Source organism: Phyllobates terribilis, unplaced genomic scaffold (genome assembly GCF_046119375.1).
Source record: "Phyllobates terribilis strain yellow unplaced genomic scaffold, ASM4611937v1 Scaffold_11__3_contigs__length_659146591, whole genome shotgun sequence".
Lineage (NCBI taxonomy): Eukaryota > Metazoa > Chordata > Amphibia > Anura > Dendrobatidae > Phyllobates > Phyllobates terribilis.
Genome location: NW_027362771.1, coordinates 123,936,850 through 123,956,138, shown reverse-complemented (window position 1 = coordinate 123,956,138; position 19,289 = coordinate 123,936,850). Strand labels below are relative to the sequence as shown.

Below are 19,289 nucleotides of genomic sequence, written 5' to 3'. Positions count from 1 at the left end.
GTCTTCTCCCGGTCCGCCTCTGCTACAGGAACCTGCCAGTACCCGCTAGTGAGATCCAAGGTAGAGAAGAAGTTAGCAGATCTTAAAGCAGCCAATGACTCCTCTATCCTTGGTAAGGGGTACGCATCCTTGTGTGTGATACGGTTGATTTTCCGGTAATCTACACACATCCTCATGGTGTTGTCTTTTTTTCTGACTAAGACTAGTGGAGCTGCCCAGGGGCTACAGCTATCCCTGATCACCCCAGCCTCCTTCATGTCTCTAAGCATCCCCTTAGCGTGTTGGTAGTGGGCAGGGGGTACGGGTCGATACCTCTCTTTTATAGGAGGATGGTCTCCCGTGGGGATGTGGTGTTCTACCCCCTTGACTCGCCCAAAGTCTAACGGGTGTTTACTGAACACTCTCTCGTACTCTTGAACCACCCGATAGACTCCTTGTTTCTGGTGTGCGGGAGTGGAGTCAGTACCCAGATGTAGTTGCTGACACCAGTCCTCCATGTTTTTCTTAGAGCCGTTACCTTCCTCCGGGTGAGATGGAGGCAAGGGTTCCACAGATTGTATAGAATTTTGGTTAATGGTATATAATTTGGCTAGCGTGGCATACCGGGGCAGGTACACTTCCCTCTCCCCGATATTTATTACGCGAACGGGCACCCTCCCATGGCGTACATCAACCACCCCCCGTGCTGTCAAAATGGTGGGCCTACTGTCCGAGTAAACTGGTTCTACCATTGCCTGGTAATCCCTACCTCTCAGACCAATAGCTGCCCGGCACCAAATCATCATTTCACTTTTTGGGGGCATGGCAATAGGAAAAGGGTCACACATTCTTACGCTACCAATCTCACCGCCGGAGAGTTCCACCTGTTGCCGTCGCATCAGTGCCCGGATCTCTTTCTGGAGCACCCGCTGCTCGCCGGAGCTGGCGTTCTTGGCAACCTGCTGTAAAAGGAAAATCACCTCTGCAAGACCATTTTCAATTACATTAGTTCCTAGAGTTATTTTTGGGTGACTCTCATGTTTGTCAATATCTACAATGATCAGTCCCTGTGCTGCCAGTTCGACTCTACCGATTTTGATGGTCACCTCTTTAAATCCGATCTGTGGCACGGGCTGGCCATTGCTGGCGATGATACTCAAGTCGTCGTCAGGGTAGCGGGTAATATCCGAGTCATTCCAGTACTGCTTAAAGAGCACGTACGGGATGGTGGTGACCTGTGACCCGGTGTCCAGTAGGGCACTCATAGGAATGCCATCCAGTACCACAGGCAAGACTGAACGTCCTCCCACATATCTGTCGCGCCAGTTCGATGGGCCTGGTGATCTCTTTCCTGGGGGTTGGCCCTCTACCCCAGGTTGTGCCCGTTTAAAGAACAGTACCTTGCCATATGTCCGGGTTGATTGCAGCGGCGGCAGATGGGTCGTCCGTCTTCGCTGTATCGGTCACTGGGTCTTCCTCTGGCCGGTGGGGTCCTCCTTGGTCGACGCCACGGGATGTCCTCCGGTCCGGATGCCAGCTGGATCTTCCCTGGGGTGGAAACCTGTAAAGACTGCACAGTTCGGGTTAGCGCAGCAACGCTTTTAGCTAGCTCTTGGACCTGATGGTGCAGGTCTGGAGCCGGGTCATTGTTCAAAGCCTGCGCATCAGCCCCCACAGGCCCTGCCGACAAGGGCGCCACCTCCTGGTGGTAAGTGATAGCTGGGTGCCTGTGGGTCACAACGCCAACCGGTGCCGGTTCTCGGAGCACCCGGATGGCTCTGTCCTTGAACTGTGCAAAGTCCAGATGAGGATCCTGTAAGGCCATTGCCCGCAACTGGGTTCGGTGGGCATTGCAATATAGTCCCTCTATAAATTGTTCGGTCAACAGCCTGTCCTCGTTTCCCACGCCGTCAGGGTTGGTCTGCTTAATGGCTCTCAGGGCCTCTTGTAGGTTTAGTGCATAGTCCCTTATACTCTCATGTGCTCGCTGCTTGCACCTATAGAATCTAAGCTTAATCTCGGCTGAGGTGCGGGTATCAAAGGTGTCCCTCAGCCGGGTTAGTATCCCTGCGACAGTCCTCCTCCCAGGTGGCCAGGACTTTACCTCCCTTTGGGCTGCCCCGGCTAGTTGGGCCACCAGGATGCTCACTTTTTGCTCCTCTGTGAGGGGGTACACCTGGAAGAGGCTATCCAGCTTTTCTTTAAAGTCATTCAGGGTATGTGACTCCCCTGAGTACTGGGGTAGCCAGGCTGCTCCCGGGATATAGGGCATGGTGAAGGGCATAACTGCAGCAGCGGTGGCGCTGGCGGGGGTTGAGGCAGTGAAGCTCTCCTCCGCATCCGACATCTTCCTCCCCCCTAGTGGACCGTGGCCTACCTTGCGATGATCCTGTTCCGTAGGCCGCGGCTCCGCAGTAGATCGTCAGGGTTGAGGACCTTCCGTCGCGCTCCCGTGACGTCGGCGTCTGCTGGGCTCCTTCCAGGACCTTACGCAACGTCCGGACGTGAGGCGGGGCTTCAGTTCTCGCGCGCTTTCGGAGTCCATGCCCCTCTTCTTCCCGCGCGGCGTCCTCAAGATGGCGTCCAATGGCGGGAAAACTCCACGGATGGCGGGAAGAAGGCCGAAGATGGCGCCGGATGGCGGGAAAACTTCGCGGATGGCGGGAAGAAGGCAGAAGATGGCGCCGGATGGCGGGAAACCTCACCACTGGTAAGTTTGAACAGTCTTTGCTTTTCAGGCACGCAGTACCCGGTGGTTGCGGGCACGAAATCCTGCCGACTACGCCAAAGTTGACGCGCCCCTGGGCCTGCTATGTCGCGCAGCGTCTCGCGCACGGGGGCTTACCCGGAACCGGATCAGATGAGGGTTGTAGTCTCCGAGTGGCGGGGACCCGGTCCGTGCCCAGGGAGTCAAACTCAGTGTGTGGCAGTCTTGATAGGTGTTATTTGAGTGTCGACTACGCCACCCGTTGATTTGCAGCTATGGAGCTGCCGCTGCAGGGCAGACCGCTGAGGCCGGTGTAGAATTGTGCAGCGTGATAGTATAACCCCCAACGGGAGGGGTATGGCCTCAGGGCAGCCGACGTGGAAGATGGGGGTAGCAGGAACCACTCAGAGACGGTGCGGTGTAATCCAGGGTCTTTACTGGTAACAACGATAGACCCTCCCGGAGTACTTGCTAGCGAACGGGGCCTGGTCAGTCCTTGAGCAGATGGGATCTCCCCTGGCCAGGCGGAGTTGTAGGCCTCCCAAACTGACTGTACTCTTCTGGCTACCTTGCTAGAAGCGGATATAAGTAGCCCACGTCCCTGAGTGTGCCGTGTGGTGCTCACCCGTATGGCCGGTGACTCGGGGCCTTCTAATGGCTTCCGCTCCACGATGGCGGTGCTGGTCCTACGCGTGTGACCTTGCCTACGGGTTTCTGGGCCTGAGGACCTGAAATCCCCTGCCGGTCGGCTTCTGCTGCTGGGTAAGAGTTAGTCCCCACAGCCTCGGACGCCGGGTCCGGTAAGAAAGCTTCTCAGTCAGGGCGAGCTCTGCAGCTGCCAGCCCCTGACTCGTAGTAGTATTGCTCCCACTGAGCTTCTGCTGTTTCTTCCTATGACTGTTTCTCGTCTCTACTCTCCTTGACTCCTAACCCTGCCTCAGCCCCGGGTTTATATAGGGGAAGTTCTTCCCCTCCCAAGACTGGGCAGGAGGTGTGGCATGCACAGGATCCCTGACCAAAGGACCTCCCACCTGCTCTCAGACATAACATTACATTACTGTGGAAACCAGACCCCTGGGGTGCCACATAATGCCCATGCACGAAGTGTATGGGCTGACAAACAATTACCCCTGGGAGGTATACATGAACATACTGTATAAAAATTATTTTTACGAGCATCATAAACACCCTTTAAAAGAATTATGTGGGTGTTGCATGACGGACCATGGTCACCCTGGTGATATGGTGGTGGAGGATGAGGATAAGGAGGACAAGAGCAAATAGCCAAAATCAGGAAGCGTATACCAATGTGTGGGTGTGAAAAGGTGCATGGGAATACACCTCCCAAAAAAAGATACTGGATTTGAGTTTATGTTATTCTGCTATCATTCGGTGGTGTTGAGAAGTCTGTCTCAATCCAGCCCTTGCTCATTTTTATAAGAGTCAGCCCGTCAGCATTTTCAGTTGACAGGCGGAAGCGCTTATCAGTTATAATTCCACCGGCGGCACTAAAACCCGCTCTGTTAAAACGCTGGCGGCAGGGCAGGCCAGGACCTCCAAGGCGTAGAGAGGCAGTTCATTCCACGCGTCCAGCTTGGATACCCAATAATTATAAGGCACAGAGGAATCACGCAGGATGTTGGTACTGTCGGCAAAGTACTCCCTCTGCATCTTCCCAAACTTTGCACTCCTTGTAAGAGTACCCCGCGCCTCAGGGCCTGTGCGATGGGAGGGGCTGAGAAAATTCTCCCAGAACTTTGACAGTGTTCCCCTGCCTCTGCTGGATTGAGTTGTGCCTCTCTCGCCTGTACTCCTTGGTTGTCCAACGTCCTAGCTCCATTTCATCGTGCTCCGCCTGCAATGCATCCTCTTTGATTCTGATGCTGGTAACTCAACAACTGCCCTCTTCTGCTCACAAATCCTTCCCAACATCTGCAGTGTAGAGTTCCAATGTGGGGACATCGCACACCAGTCTGTAAGCCGGAAGCTGCAAACACTGCGGAAACACGGCAAGGGCAGCAGAAGGTGTAGGTGACTTTCTAAAATGGGCACAAAGGCGGCGTACTTTAATAAGCAGATCCGGCAGCTCCGGGTAGGATTTGAGAAACAGCTGAACCACGAGGTAAAGCACATGGGCCAGGCATTGTGACTGATGTGGTCATTTCGGAGATGGAGGCTGAAGAGGAGGAGGAGGCGGAGGTGCAGGAGCTGTAGACTGTGGGGGCAACCCTGATTGACCTAGGGCCCGCAATCCTTGGCGTCGGGAGGGCGTGTTCCGTCCCAAGGTCCGACTGGGTCCCGGCTTCCACTATGTTAACCCAGTGTGCCGTCAGCGAGATGTACCGTCCCTGCCCACAAGCACTTGTCCACGTGTCCGTTGTTAGGTGGACTTTCCCGGTAACCGCGTTGTTGACGGCACAGCTAATGTTTTGGGACACGTGCCTGTGTAATGCGGGGACGGCACACCGGGAGAAATAGTGGCAGCTGGGGACCGAGTACCAAGGGACGGCCGCTGCCATCAGGTTGCGGAATGCTTCCGTCTCCACGAACCTAAAAGGCAACATTTCGAGCGCAAGTAGTCGCGAAATGTGGGAATTTATTAGTGTGGCGTTGGCTGCGTATTTGCGCTTACATTCCAAGGACTGGGGTATGGACAACTGAACGCTGCACTGGGACAAGGACATGGACGTGCTTCCTGATGCTGCTACTTGAGAGTGTACAACGACAGGTGAAGGGCAGGAGGCATCTTCGCATGCACTATGGACAGGAGATTGGCTTGCATGCACAATAGCGTTAGAAGCAGTGGTGCCACCCACAGACACTGTTACTGGACCCTGGGGTTCGGCCCACAAAGTCGGGTGCTTTGCTGCCATGTGCCTGATCATGCTGGTGGTGGTCAGGCTGGTAGTTATGCTACCCCTGCTGATGCTGGCCTGGCAGGTGGTGCAAATGGCCTTTTTGGGGTTATCGGCAGAGTCTTTAAAAAACAACCAGACTCAGGAAGACCTAACAGTTGTACTGGCAACTTCCATCATGTTGGTGTTACGGGGAACGGTTGCCCGCCTTCTGTCTGTGGCCACCACACTACTTCTTCCTGCCTGTTGGGGTGCTCAGCCTCCCTCCCCCTGTGTGCTGCATGTCCTCTTGTCAGGTTGGGTCAGTTAATGTATCATCCACCACCTCATGTTCCACTTCCGCACCCTGGTCCTCCTCCTGACTGTCAGGCAATTGTGTCTCATCGTCTACCTCTTGTGACACTTTCCCACCGCAGCCTTCGTGTGACCGTGACTGCTCAAATATTTGGGCATCGCTACATGCGATCTCCTCTTGGCCCGCTTCAAGTGGACGGGGCGAGAGGCTCGAATCTATAAATGGAAAAGTGAACAGCTCTTCGGAGAGTCCAAGTGTGGGATCAGTTATCTCTGAGCACTCGGCATGGTGGGAGGAAGGAGGATCAGGGTGAGGAATATGCGGTCCAGACTCACGGCTACTGAGACTTGACCGTGTGGAAGACAGGGTGATGGTGGTGGTGGCCAAGTGACTGGAAGCATTATCTGCTATCCAACTAATAACCTTTTCACACTGCTCTGTGTTCAACAGTGGTGTTCTGCGGTCCCCTATTAATTGGGACAGGAAGGTCGAGCGAGAAGATGTGGGTGTTTGTTGTGGCACAATTTCCACGGCCTCGGCCTCTGCATGCACCATCACGTCCAGTTCCGAGTCCCTTGCCCATTTTAAATGAAGGACAATATCTTCCACGCTCACTACAAATGTCTGAATTTGGAGAGAACTTATATGTGATCCGTGTGATGGACAAACCACAGTTTTAAATAGTGTAAGGCAGCGCTAGTCATCATACTGGGGGATACTCGCTGCACCGGGTCAATTAATGCACACCAGCAATGTCTTTTCAGTATTTCAGAATGCAGCAGTTTATTATTTTATCATAAACCGCAGTTCACACATATAATGTCCACGAGCCCCAAGTGGCAGACAGGCCCACTTGGCTCCAGGTACAGCCTTCAGCAAGGTAATAATATAGCAATGTCCATATAACGCAGTGCATTACCTTTGCAGGGTTTTTAGCTGCTTCAGTCCATTTGGTTTGCCACCACTGTGGCTTTGCGCTTCCCAGATGGGGGTCTCTAGAAGTCGCTCCCTCTAAGGCTACTGGTAGGTCTTTCACACTTGACATCCAGCCTGCGCCTTTCAGGACTCTTCACCAAGCCGGCTTTCCCTGCAAGGCCACTAGCATCCACCCACAGGATCCAGGCTCGACCTTTCAGGCTGCCAGGCTTCACTCGGCCTCACACGAATGGTGTCCCACACATGGGGAACAGGCCTCACACCTATCACACTGTCTCAAGACTACCAGGGTTTATATATCCTGTAGCACACACACACACACATACACAGACAGGACCTTAGCTGATGTCACAGACATGTGTTCAGACCTTCTGTGTGCAAAAGGACCTGTGTGATGTCACAGTCATGTGACCAGTCAGCTGAGGGGGGAGGTACCTGGTCGGCCAAAACATACCCTGGACCATACAGTAATGCCAAGCAAGGCGCTGCATTACAATAGCTGGATTTTTAGCACTGTAATATGGAAAGGACCTGGTTGTATTCTGCAGTGCCAACAAGCAAATGGCAGAAAAACGGTGTTCTCTAGATTGCTTTTTAAGCAAATAATGAGGATTAAGAGCCCAAAAAAATTATTCCTGAGACCTGGGCCTATTTCTAGAAATATCTAACAGCAGCAGCAGACAAAACTGGAATGGAGCCTCTTGTGTTATTTGCACTGCAGTCTGCTATATACATTGCCTGCCTGCCTATATACACTGCCTACCTGATATCTCTGCAGATGGATTAGTCCTCAGAAGGACTGTTTGTTGAGATGTATCTGTGTCTCTAATATAGTTTGGTATAGCTACACTAACTAGAAACAAGCAAATCTATCCCTAGCTCAGCAGCACCTCTCCCTACACTGTCTGATTCCGGAGTGACTGTGACGATCGCGGCAGCGCCAAGTCTGATATAGACCTGATGACGCTGTGTGGCCAGCCAATCATTGGCTCTGTAAAGAGCGCCCAACATGCAGGAAGGGGACCCGAGCTCCTGCAGAGCAACACTGGAAATACTCGGCGAGCGCTGAGCATCTCGAGCAGTAGCAAGAATGCTCGCTTATCACTAATGCTCACCACACATCTAGATAAGTTTCCTGAGGGGTCTAGTTTCCAATGTTTAGGCACATCAGAGACTCTCCAAACGCAACATGGTGTCCGCTCTCGATTCCAGCCATTTCTGCATTCAAAAAGTCAAACGGTGCTCATTCCCTTCTGAACCCTGCCATGCGCCCAAACAGTGGTTTTTCCCCACATATGGGGTATTGGCTTGCTCAGGAGAAATTGAAAAACACATTTTGGGGTCTATTATCTCTTGTTACCCCTTTTAAAAATAGAAAAATTGGGTCTTAAGTAACATTTTTGTGAATATAAGTTAAATTTTTATTTTTTCCTTTCACTCTGCTTTAGTTCCTGTGAAGCATGTGAAAGGTTAATAAATGTCTTGAATGTGTTTTTGAGCACCTTGAGGGGTGCAGTTTTTAGTATGGTGTCACTTTAGGGCATTTTTTTCATATAGACCCCTCAAAGTAACTTGAAATGTGATATGGCCCCTTAAAAAAAAAAAGTTTGGTAATTTTTGTTGGTAAAATGAGAAATCGCTGGTCAATTAAAGCTTCCTAATACAAAAAAATGTTTTAAAAATTGTGATCATGTAAAGTTGACATGTGGGAAATTGTATTTATTAACCATTTTGTGTGACATTACTCACTTGACTTGATTTAAGGGCATAAGAATTCAAAGTATGAAAATTGCTAAATAAACGCAAATCATAGCAAAGAAATTTTACCACTATCATGAAGTATTATATGTCACAAAAAAAATCTCAGCATCAGTGGGATTTATTGAAGCGTTAAAGAGTTAATATCTCAAAGCGACACTGGTCAGAATTATAACATTTGGCTTGGTCATTAAGGGCATAATTGGCTGGGTCACTAAGGGGTTAAAAATAAACGCCCCAGACACATTAGAATGTTAATTTGATTGTGTTATACCAACCTGAATTCGACATTTCACCAGATCCAGAGGTACAAGTGCAGTGTGTGTTATACCACAACTGAGGATGCCACCAAAGCCGCATAGTGCAAAGAACTTCCCAGATCCATAAGCACAGCTATATTCCTCTGTTTAATCAAAATCAATACATTATGAGTAAATATAAAGGATTCTCCTCACACCAAGATACACTACTGCTAGACTTCAGTATGATTCACACACCCGTAATACATGGTCTGTGCCTAGACAGTAATTTCTGACCTGATCGCAGGTCTCCTGACCTGAACTGCTTTGTAAGTACATATGAGATAGCTCAGGTCAGAAGATTTCATGGATATTGCAGTGTGTGCACAAACCTTTCATTATGGACATGTACATCCAGCATTATTAACCACCAATAAATGGGTATTCGCATTCAAAAACTCAACTGATCAAAGTTGTTGTTTTTTTCGCAAGAAAAACTGTGTAAAACACTTGCATTGCGCAATTTGTTTTGCAACATTTCAGGAAAAAAAATGGACTTTTGTAGCTTTCACGCCAGCTTTGCCAAAAGAGTGCTACCTTATTTGTTGGCTATATATGGAGATAGCTACTCTTAATAAGCACCTGTACACACCAGTTTTCTGGAAGTGATGGTCAGTCTTTTGATATTTGTATACATATGCTCTCTGTCTAAGTACTCCACTAAGCCACAAGCGGTTTTAAACATAGCAGGACCCTTCCTTCCCATATACATGTATACTTCAATCCAATGGTATGTGCACACGTTGAGGATTTGAAGCAGAAATTTCCTGAGCGTTTTTGCCTCTCCCTGTCAAAAAAAACAAACATGCGGATTTACATGCATTTTTGTATATCAATGAATGCTTTTTGGAGCTAAATAAAGTTATTTGGTGGGACATTGCTTAAGCCCTTGGATTACCATAAGAACTGGGGTGAGTATATTGGTTAATTTAAATGATTAAAGAATGGGTCTGTTATATTTCAAATAAAGTGTTTACTCTGTGTTTATTTAACTCTTTACTTTAATTAAGTTTTGTCATGAAAATGTCTGATTGACACCTTGACCTCACCAAACAAAAGACCTGGGTGTCAGCTAGTCCCATTCACCCAATCTTCATTAGCATTTCTGTTCAGGTAATTTATGCGAATGCTGTGAGTTGTTAATTTTAGCCTGGGAAGGTGCCATTAGGCAAACATGGTTCCTGGCCATTAAATAGCATCTCACAGCTGGTTCGTTAGCCGCTATGTCCTCTCGATCTGCACTCAGTAGCACTTTGGACACAACGCATTTATGTTGCGTCCAAAACGTGGTGTTCTAATGCCGCACTTTTGTTGTCGGTACATGCGAATCCACCGCATGACACTTCAATCGATTAAAATCTGCAGAGGAGACTAGCGTGTCCACTACAAAAATTGACATGCTGCGGGTGAGTTTGGGTGCGTGGCAACGATCAGGAGCCGCTGCAGGTTTGACGCTGCGTGTTTATGCAGCGTCAAAGCCGCAGAGTCCAGTTGTTATGTTATAGTGGATGGGATCTCTAGAAATCCCATGTCCACTAAACGTGAATTTGAGGCTGCGAATCACTCGTGGACACTGACATGTAGCGTGTCTTTCAGGACCGCAGCATGTCAAATTCTCTTGTGGAGTCGCTAGTCTCCACAACAGAAATTTACGGCTGGATGCCGAACAGACAGCATCGCCGCCGGGGACCAGGAGGACACCGGGGGCCGCCAGACAGGTGAGTATAAGGGTTTATTTTTATTTTTACTACCGCGGGCACGCGGGCTCGGAAGAGCAGACTGCTGCTCCTCCCATCCACGCTGCTCTCGCTGTTATCAGCCAGAGCAGCGGTCAGATGAGAGGAGTAGCAGTCTCCACTCCCGACCCGGGTACCACACGAAGCGCGATTCCGTGGCTGTTTCGCGCCTATTGATTTTCATTGAAACGCAGCAATTCCACAGGTATACATATTCTACCTGCGGGTTTGCTGTGATTCAATGCAAGTCAATGGGCATGAATTTGCCCCAGAACCGCGCATGAATTGGCTATGCTGCGTTTTCTGCCGCAATGATAATCTGGAGCAGAAATTTACGCATCATGTGCACAGCACATGCGGATTACCATTGCTATACATGGCACACCTCTTACCAAGCGGTTTTAATGCATTTCCACAGTAGAAAAACAGCCGCGGAAAAGCATTAAAACCGCATCGTGTGCACATAGCCTAAGTGTGGTTTCACACTAGGTAGGTACAGAGCAATGAGAGTCGCCTTACCATTGCAGCCAGGTATACATGAATTGGCCAATTTATGTGCTAAAAATTCTCATTTATTTCTATTTTCTAGAGCAGTAATGCAATTCATATTTCATGTTTGCATACTATAGCACTACTTTATTTGTTGGTTAGCTCTGCCAAAATAGAGGGACAAGAGGTGTGGCAAAGTCCAGCTGTGTCATTCATTACTAGACTTGGCATACCCTACACTAAAAATTTTACTCCAGTCTCTGGTTGGATTAAGATATCTAGCGAGGCTGCTGGCAGATGCACCCACTTCATTAAAGGGGTGGTCCGAAATACTAATTTAAGCCACAGCCCCACTATCAGTATTATTTAGTATAAATTATAGTATTTAGGAGTGGGAGCCAAAAACAGGAGTGGGTGATAAATGCAGAATTGGTGACTTGTTTCTATTATACCTTTTCTCTGATTGTTCTAAACCTGGTTTTGGCTCCCACTCCTGAGAAAAAATACTGACAGAATACTGACCAAATACTGATAGTGGGGCCGTGGCCTAATTCTCATCCTAAATGCCCATTCATTTGATGCAATAATCTAAACTATTTTCTGACAATTAAAAATTCCCTATCCTTTCCTAACTACACTATAACAGCTTTTCTTTTTTCCATACTTCCTTCTTCATGACGCTTCGTTTGAGAATCCAAGTGCATGCTGTTATACTCAAACTAAGTGTCATCAGGGGGTAGAGACTGTGCTCACTCCCGCAGTCTTTACCCCCTTCAAGAAACGAAGAATTATCAGTGACCTTCATTTCATGGGTTAAGCTAGTCCCTGCTCTGTCACTGTGATGTGCACAGTGACAGTGCACTCTCTCGGTGGCTCAGATCAGTAGTGACAAGCTAGCAACAGAGCACACTGTTGATAAACGATTACCCAGCATGTAAACAGCAGCGTCGCCCCCGCAACTGATGCCACAGGGCTCTGCGCGCTGGGTGTATTTATAACGTGCACTGACCATACACTCTGATGCCGGCTCATTACTAACAATACGAGCGAGCGAAAGAGCGCACTATCACATCGCACAGTGACAGGGACTAGCTTAACCACGGAAATGAAGGTCACTGATGAAGCTTCCAAGGAGGAGACAGGGGCTGCGGCAGTGAGTGCGTCAACACCCTACATGTAACCAGGAAATACTTTTCAGACATAGTAGAAAGCTCAAAAGAGAAGGAGCTCCATGTTTTAGTGCAAGTTTTGTTGTTATGCTTTGGGGGCACCATGACCCACTGGAAGAGCCCCTGAAGTGACAGAACACTCCCCTATAAGTGACCCCATTTTACAAACTACACCTTTCAATGAATTCATTTAAGGGAGCGGTGATCATATTGACACCACAGGTGTGTCACAGAATTTTATACGATTGGGCAGTGAAGAAAAAAAAAATTTAATTTTCACCACAAAAATGGTTTTAACCCCAAATTTTACATTTTCACATGAGGAAATATGTCACAATTTCTGCAGAACATGGCAATACACCATATGTCACTGTACAGTACTAGCTTAGCCACACGACGAGACTAGGGAAAGACGGAGTGCTATTTGACTCGAAGAACAAATTATAGTAAAATAGTTTGCGGGCTCTACATACAGAGCCCATAAGTGCCAGAAGAGCGAAATTCCTTCTCAAGTGACCCCCATTTCGGAAGTTACACCCCTCCGGGAATTTATCTACAGGTGTAGTGACGATTTTGACTCCATGGTTATTTTCCACAAACAAAAAGCAGTGGATGTTGCTGAGAGAAAATTGCAAATCTGCCATTGTAGTGCAGCAGACCACAAATGTCATCATGACGAATTCAGGTTGCCATGGCAACGATCGGGCCCACACGATGACCTCATGGGAGCGCCGATCGTTATCAATCATGGCATTAGGGCGTTAAAAGGCCCGGGGGCAGTGGTGACAGCGACAGCCGGGTCTTGGCTATAACTTAAAGGGAACCTGTCACCAGAAAAAAAAAATGCTATTAACCCCTTTCTGAGGTGGGGCATACTAATATGTATCTGCGCCCTGGGCCTTTTGGGCCAGATACGTATTAGTACGCCCTGGCGATTTCGCCTCCACACAGGCTGTGCGGGAGCGATCGCCACCGGGTGTCAGCTGATTCTCACAGCTGACACTCGGTGCTATGTGCTGGGAGAACCGTTACTTACCTCCTCTCCGGCGTCCCGCACTGTCACTGCCGGGTCCCGGTGGTCGTCATGGTGACCCGATGTCATCATGACGACATCCGGGTCACCAGACAGCAGGAAGTTACTTTGATCATGCGCAGTGTGCAAGCAAAGTAACTTCTTCCTGTGCAGCGCTGACAGCCTGGCTAGCATAGAGATGCTGCTGCAAATTTGGTATCAAAGCATCCGGAACGACCCGACTTATAAAACTGTCCCACTAGTTAACCCATTTAGTGAACACGGTAAAAAAATAAATAAAAAATGAAGCAAAAAACGATGCTTTATCATACCGAAAAGACAAAAAAATGGAATAAAACGCGAAAAGACGAATATAAATAAAAATGGTACCACCATACAGCTCCATCAACCAAAAAATAAAAAAAAAGTTATAGCTCTCAGAATAAAGCAAAAAAAAATTTTTTTTTCTATAAAATAGTTTTTATTGTGTAAAAGCGCCGAAACATAAAACAAAAAAAAAATATATAAATGTGGTACCGCTGTAAACGTACTGACCCAAAGAGTAAAGCTACTTTATCAATTTTACCATATGCAGAACGGCATAAAAAAAAAACAAAACAGAATTCCTGAATTATTGTTTTTTGTTTATTCTGCCTCCCAAAAATCGGAATAGAATGTGATAAAAAAAAGTCACGTGCCTGAAAATGGTACCAATAAAAAAGTCAACTTGTCCCGCAAAAAACAAGCCGTCACATGACTGTCGGACGAAATATGGAAAAATTATAGCTCTCAAAATATGGCGATGCAAAAACTAGTTTTTACAAAAAAAAAGCGTCCTTTAGTGTGTGACAGCTGTCAATCATAAAAACCCGATATGAAGATGGTATCTCTAATCTCACCGACCCGAAGAATAAAGTAGTCTAATCACTAATACCGCACGAGGCATGGCAAAAAAAAAAAATAAACTCTAGGGTTAGGGTTGTGCTAGGGTTAGGGATTTTTTCAAAAGTGAAAAAAAAAATATGACCATGTGGCGACCAGTGTTGAGCGCAAGTGTTCGCTACTTGAGTGTTTGCATCGGGTACTCAGGTATGTACCAAGTATCGCGGGTGCTCAAGTGACATGCTCGAGTCCCCGGCCCGCATGTCACTAATGACAATGACAAGTTATTCAAGACTAATAACAGCTTATTCAATATGATGACCTAGTGTTATCAAATTCTGTCGTACCTCTGGGTTCAAAATTTTCACTATATCCCTTGATAAAATCCTTGAGGGGTCTAGTTTCCAAAATGGGGTCACTTGTGGAGGGGTTTCCACTATTTAGGCGAATCAGGGGCTCTCCAAACGCGACATGGCGTCCGCTCTCAATTCCAGCCAATTTTGCGTTCAAAAAGTCACACAGTGCACCTTCCCTTCCGAGCCCTGCCGTGTGCCCAAACAGTGGTTTCCTCCCACATATGGGGTATCGGCTTACTCAGGAGAAATTGCACAACAAATGGTATGATGCAATTTCTCCTGTTACCCTTATGAAAATGCAAAGTTGGGGGCTGAAAAACATTTTTATGGGAAAAAATGTGAACATTTTATTTTTACGGCTCAATTTTATATACTTCTGTGAAGCACCTGGGGGTGCAAGGTGCTCACCACACATCTAGATAAATTTCTTGAGGGGTCTAGTCTCAAAATAGTGTCACTTGGGGGGGGGGAAGGGGGGGTTTCCACTGTTTAGGCACATCAGGGGCTCTCCAAACACGACATGGCGTCTGCTAATTATTGAAGCAAATTTTACATTCAAAAAGTCAAATGGCGTTTCTTCCCTTCCGAGCGCCAAAACAGTGGTTTGCCCCCACATATGGGGTATCTGCGTGCTCTGTAGAAATTGCACAACAAATTTTGGGGTCCATTTTTTCCTGTTACATTTGCAAGAATAAAAAAAAATTGGGGTCTAAAGTAACATTTTTGTGAAAAAAGTTAAAATGTTCATTTTTTTCTTCCACATTCCAAAAATTCCTGTGAAGCACTTTAAGGGTTAATAAACTTCTTGAATGTGTTTTTGAGCACCTTAAGGGGTGCAGTTTTTAGAATGGTATCACTGTTGGGTATTTTCTGTCATAAAGGTCCCTCTAAATCACTTCAAATGTGATGTAGTCCCTAAAAAAATGGTTTTGTAAATTTTGTTGAAAAAATGAGAAATTGCTGGTCAACTTTTAACCATTATAACTTCCTAACAAAAAAATTGTTCCAAAATTGTGCTAATGTAAAGTAGACATGTGGGAAATGTTATTTATTAACCCTAGAACGCATGACCATAAAAATCTACTTTTTCACATACCTGGGGCCTTTTAGGCCCGTGTGCAAATAACATGGAATAACTCAAACAAAAATGACAAACAACTATATACCTGAGGAATACCTAGAGTTTCAAAATTCTAACTAAAGTAATCTTGCAGAAAATAGAAAACAATTAACAGGACGGGCCTGCGAGGCCCCAGGTATGCGTTCTAGGGTTAAACTATTTTGTGTGACATATCTCTCTGATTTGAGGAGCATGAAAATTCAAAGTTTGAAAATTGCGAAATTTTCGCCAAATTTCCAATTTTTCACAAATAAACTCAAGTCATATCGAAGAAATTTTACCACAATCATGAAGTACAATATGTCACGAAAAAACGATCTCAGAATCAGCGGGATACCTTGAAGCGTTTCAGAGTTATTACCTCAAAGTAACATTGGTCAGAATTGTAAAAATTGGCCTGGTCATTAATGAGCAAACCACCTTCGGGTGTTAAGGGGACAACCTGCAAATAAGGTGATAATGTGAAAGTTAATAGTGTTACTAGCCTGCACGTCGCTGAACGCTACGGGGAGAAAAGATCCTAGTTACTTACCGGTAACGGGATTTTACAGAGCCCATGACAGCACCACCTGAGAGAGGGTATCCGCCCACCAAGGACAGGAACCTACTGAATAAAAAGGCGGTACCTCTCCTCCGCATCAGTTTTTTGTTTCAGAGCATGAGAGGGCCTCCGAAGACAGGTTAATACATAACCACCACCTCAACATATGTACTAAACACCTTAAAAAAAGTGCACACCACAGTGATAAAGGGGAGGGAATTAATAGGGTGCTGTCATGGGCTCTGTAAAATCCCGTTACCGGTAAGTAACTAGGATCTTTTCCCCTTCTCCCATGACAGCACCACCTGAGAGATTTATAGAGATTAAATACCAGAGGGAGGGATCACCGCTTGCAACACCCTTCTACCAAAGGACAGATCAGTAGAAGAGGAAAGGTCAAGACGGTAATGTTTGTAAAATGTAGCAGGGGATGACCAAGTTGCCGCCTTACATATAATGTCGATGGGCACATCCGCCTTCTCAGCCCAGGAAGCAGCTACCGCTCTGGTGGAATGGGCCTTCAGGTTCTCAGGAACCGGCAGATTGCTAGAAGAGTAGGCTAAGGTAATAGTATCCCTGACCCATCTAGCTATGGTCCCCCTTGTAACCTTAAGTCCTTTCCTAGCCCCCTGAAAGGATATAAATAAAGCGTCACTCTTTCTCCAGGCTTTTGTCACTTCCAAATACTGGACTAACACCCTCCTAACATCTAAGGTGTGAAGCTTATATTCCTCAGAATCCCTAGGATTAGGATAGAAGGAAGGGAGAGTGATTACTTGCGTCCTATGGAACTTGGAGGCTACCTTTGGAAGATAGGCCGGGTCTGGTCTTAAGATTACTCTATTCATACATACTTGAGTGAATGGATGGTTAACGGATAGTGCGTGTAAGTCACTGACTCTACGAGCTGATGTCAGGGCCACCAATAGCGCAGTCTTTAAAGTTAAGATTTTTTCTGAAACCTTCTCTAAGGGCTCGAAGGGAGGTTTGGTTAATGCTTCCAGAACTAAATTAAGGTCCCAAGGAGGCATTCTTGGAACAGGAATAGGTCTGGATCTATGACAGGCTTTAATAAATCTAATGATCCATCTATTTGCTGCCAAGTCATAATTATACAGTGCCCCCAGAGCCGATACCTGTACCTTAAGAGTACTGGTGGCTAGTCCCATGTTTAACCCCTTCTGGAGGAATTCTAGTATGGCCTCAATAGGAACCCTCCCTTTGGCAGACTGACCCGAGGTAGACAAGAACTTAGCCCAGGTTCTACCATAGATTCTAGTTGTTATCGGCTTTCTACTTGCTAGAAGGGTAGTAACAAGATATGGAGAAAACCCCCTTTGCGTCAATAGCGACCTCTCAAAATCCAAGCCGTCAAATGCAGGCCCGCTCTTTGGGGATGACAGACTGGGCCCTGCCTGAGGAGATCCGGGATGTCCGGAAGAACCCATGGATCTGCTTGGGACATTCTCTTCATCCAAGTGAACCATGGTCTCTTGGGCCAGAACGGGGCGATCAATATAACCCTCGCCCGTTCCTCTCGGATCTTCCTCAGGATAGTAGGGATCAGTACTAAAGGGGGAAAGGCATAAGCTAGAGTGAAATCCCACTGAATCTGCAGCGCGTCCACCGCAAACGCCCCCTCTTTTGGATTCAGGGAGCAAAAGGTTTCGGTCTTCCGATTGTGTCTGTTTGCAAACAGATCTATCTGGGGCTGTCCCCACCGATCCACAATCTGCTGAAAAACGGCTGGATTCAACTCCCACTCTCCTTGTTTCAAGATGTGACGACTCAAGAAATCGGCCTTTATGTTCTCTTCCCCTTTTATATGCAGTGCCGAGAGCGTAACCAGCCGACTCTCGGCAAACCTGAAGATCTGATCCGCTATTAACATCAGAGGGAGAGACCTGGTACCCCCCTGATGATTGATGTAGGCGACTGTTGATCTGTTGTCTGACATTATCCTGACGTGAGGACCCTGAAGAACAGAACTGAATTCTTTTAGCGCGTTTCTGGCTGCCAACAGCTCTTTCATGTTGGAAGAGAGGCTTGTCTCGCTGTCCGACCAGAGGCCTTGTACAGAACGATCCCTTAGGTGAGCTCCCCAACCTTCCGCACTTGCGTCTGTTGTAATTGTATCCGACACCTGGAAGGTCCAAGGAACCCCCAAAGATAGGTTGACCGGAGATGTCCACCAGTCCAGGGAGTTGATCACAACATCTGGAAGAGATATTTTCCCATTCAGGCGACCTTTGAGCCGCCTGTCCGCTGCCAGAATCTCCTGTTGAAGATATCTGGAATGGTGCTGGGCCCACTGAACCGCCGGAATGCAAGACGTCATTGTACCCAACAGAGACATTGCACTCCTCAGGGTGATGGTCGGATTGCTGACAATCTGAGATGTTAGGGATCTGATCTTCAGTTTCTTTTCCTCTGGCAGAAGACAGGTTTGGTTTTCCGAGTCCAGAATGAGACCCAGGAAAGACTGAACCCTCTTTGGTTCCAGCCTTGACTTCTCCAGATTTAACAGCCAACCTAGGCGTCTTAGACTGGCCATGACGTCCGCCAGGGCTAGAGCACAGAGTTGACTTGATCTGCCCACTACTAAGAAGTCGTCCAGATAAGGGATGACTAAAATATCTCTTTCCCTCAAGTGCGCTGTGACCTCCAGAATGATTTTTGTGAAGACTCTCGGCGCCATGGAAATGCCAAAGGGAAGAGCTGCGAACTGAAAATGCCTTACGTGCCTGCCGAATTGTACAGCTACTCTTAGAAACTGTTGATGATCTGGCAAAATCGGGACGTGGTAGTAGGCGTCCTTCAGATCGAGGACGCACATAAAACAGTCCGGAAATAACATCTTTATGGCTGATTTTATTGTTTCCATCTTGAAAGGCCTGTAGATTAAATGGTCGTTCAGTCTCTTTAAGTTCGCAATGGTCCTGAAGGAGCCGTCCGGCTTCTTTATTAGGAAGAGGGTGCAGGTGTTTCCACCAGAACTCCTTTCCTGAGCAGAGAGAGAACTTCCTGCTGTAAGGGTATCTGTTCCGCTAAACCTCTGGGGGCTGATATTTTGACAGTGTTCTTGGGCCTGCTCTTGAACTTCTTTCCAGCTACCTTGGTCTCTGGGAGCTTTACTGCGGCTGTATTTTCTCTTC

At 47.3% G+C, this 19,289-nt stretch overlaps 1 protein-coding gene across 1 annotated transcript in view; it reads right to left on the bottom strand.

Annotated features, from left to right (window-relative positions):
* LOC141165731 (solute carrier family 25 member 3-like) overlaps window positions 1-19,289 on the bottom strand; it is a 39,798-nt gene that overhangs the window by 15,641 nt on the left and 4,868 nt on the right. Inside the window, exon 3 of the mRNA XM_073651586.1 lies at window positions 8,809-8,933. Coding sequence (XP_073507687.1) covers window positions 8,809-8,933 — 125 coding nt within the window. The remainder of the gene's footprint in view (window positions 1-8,808; window positions 8,934-19,289) is intronic.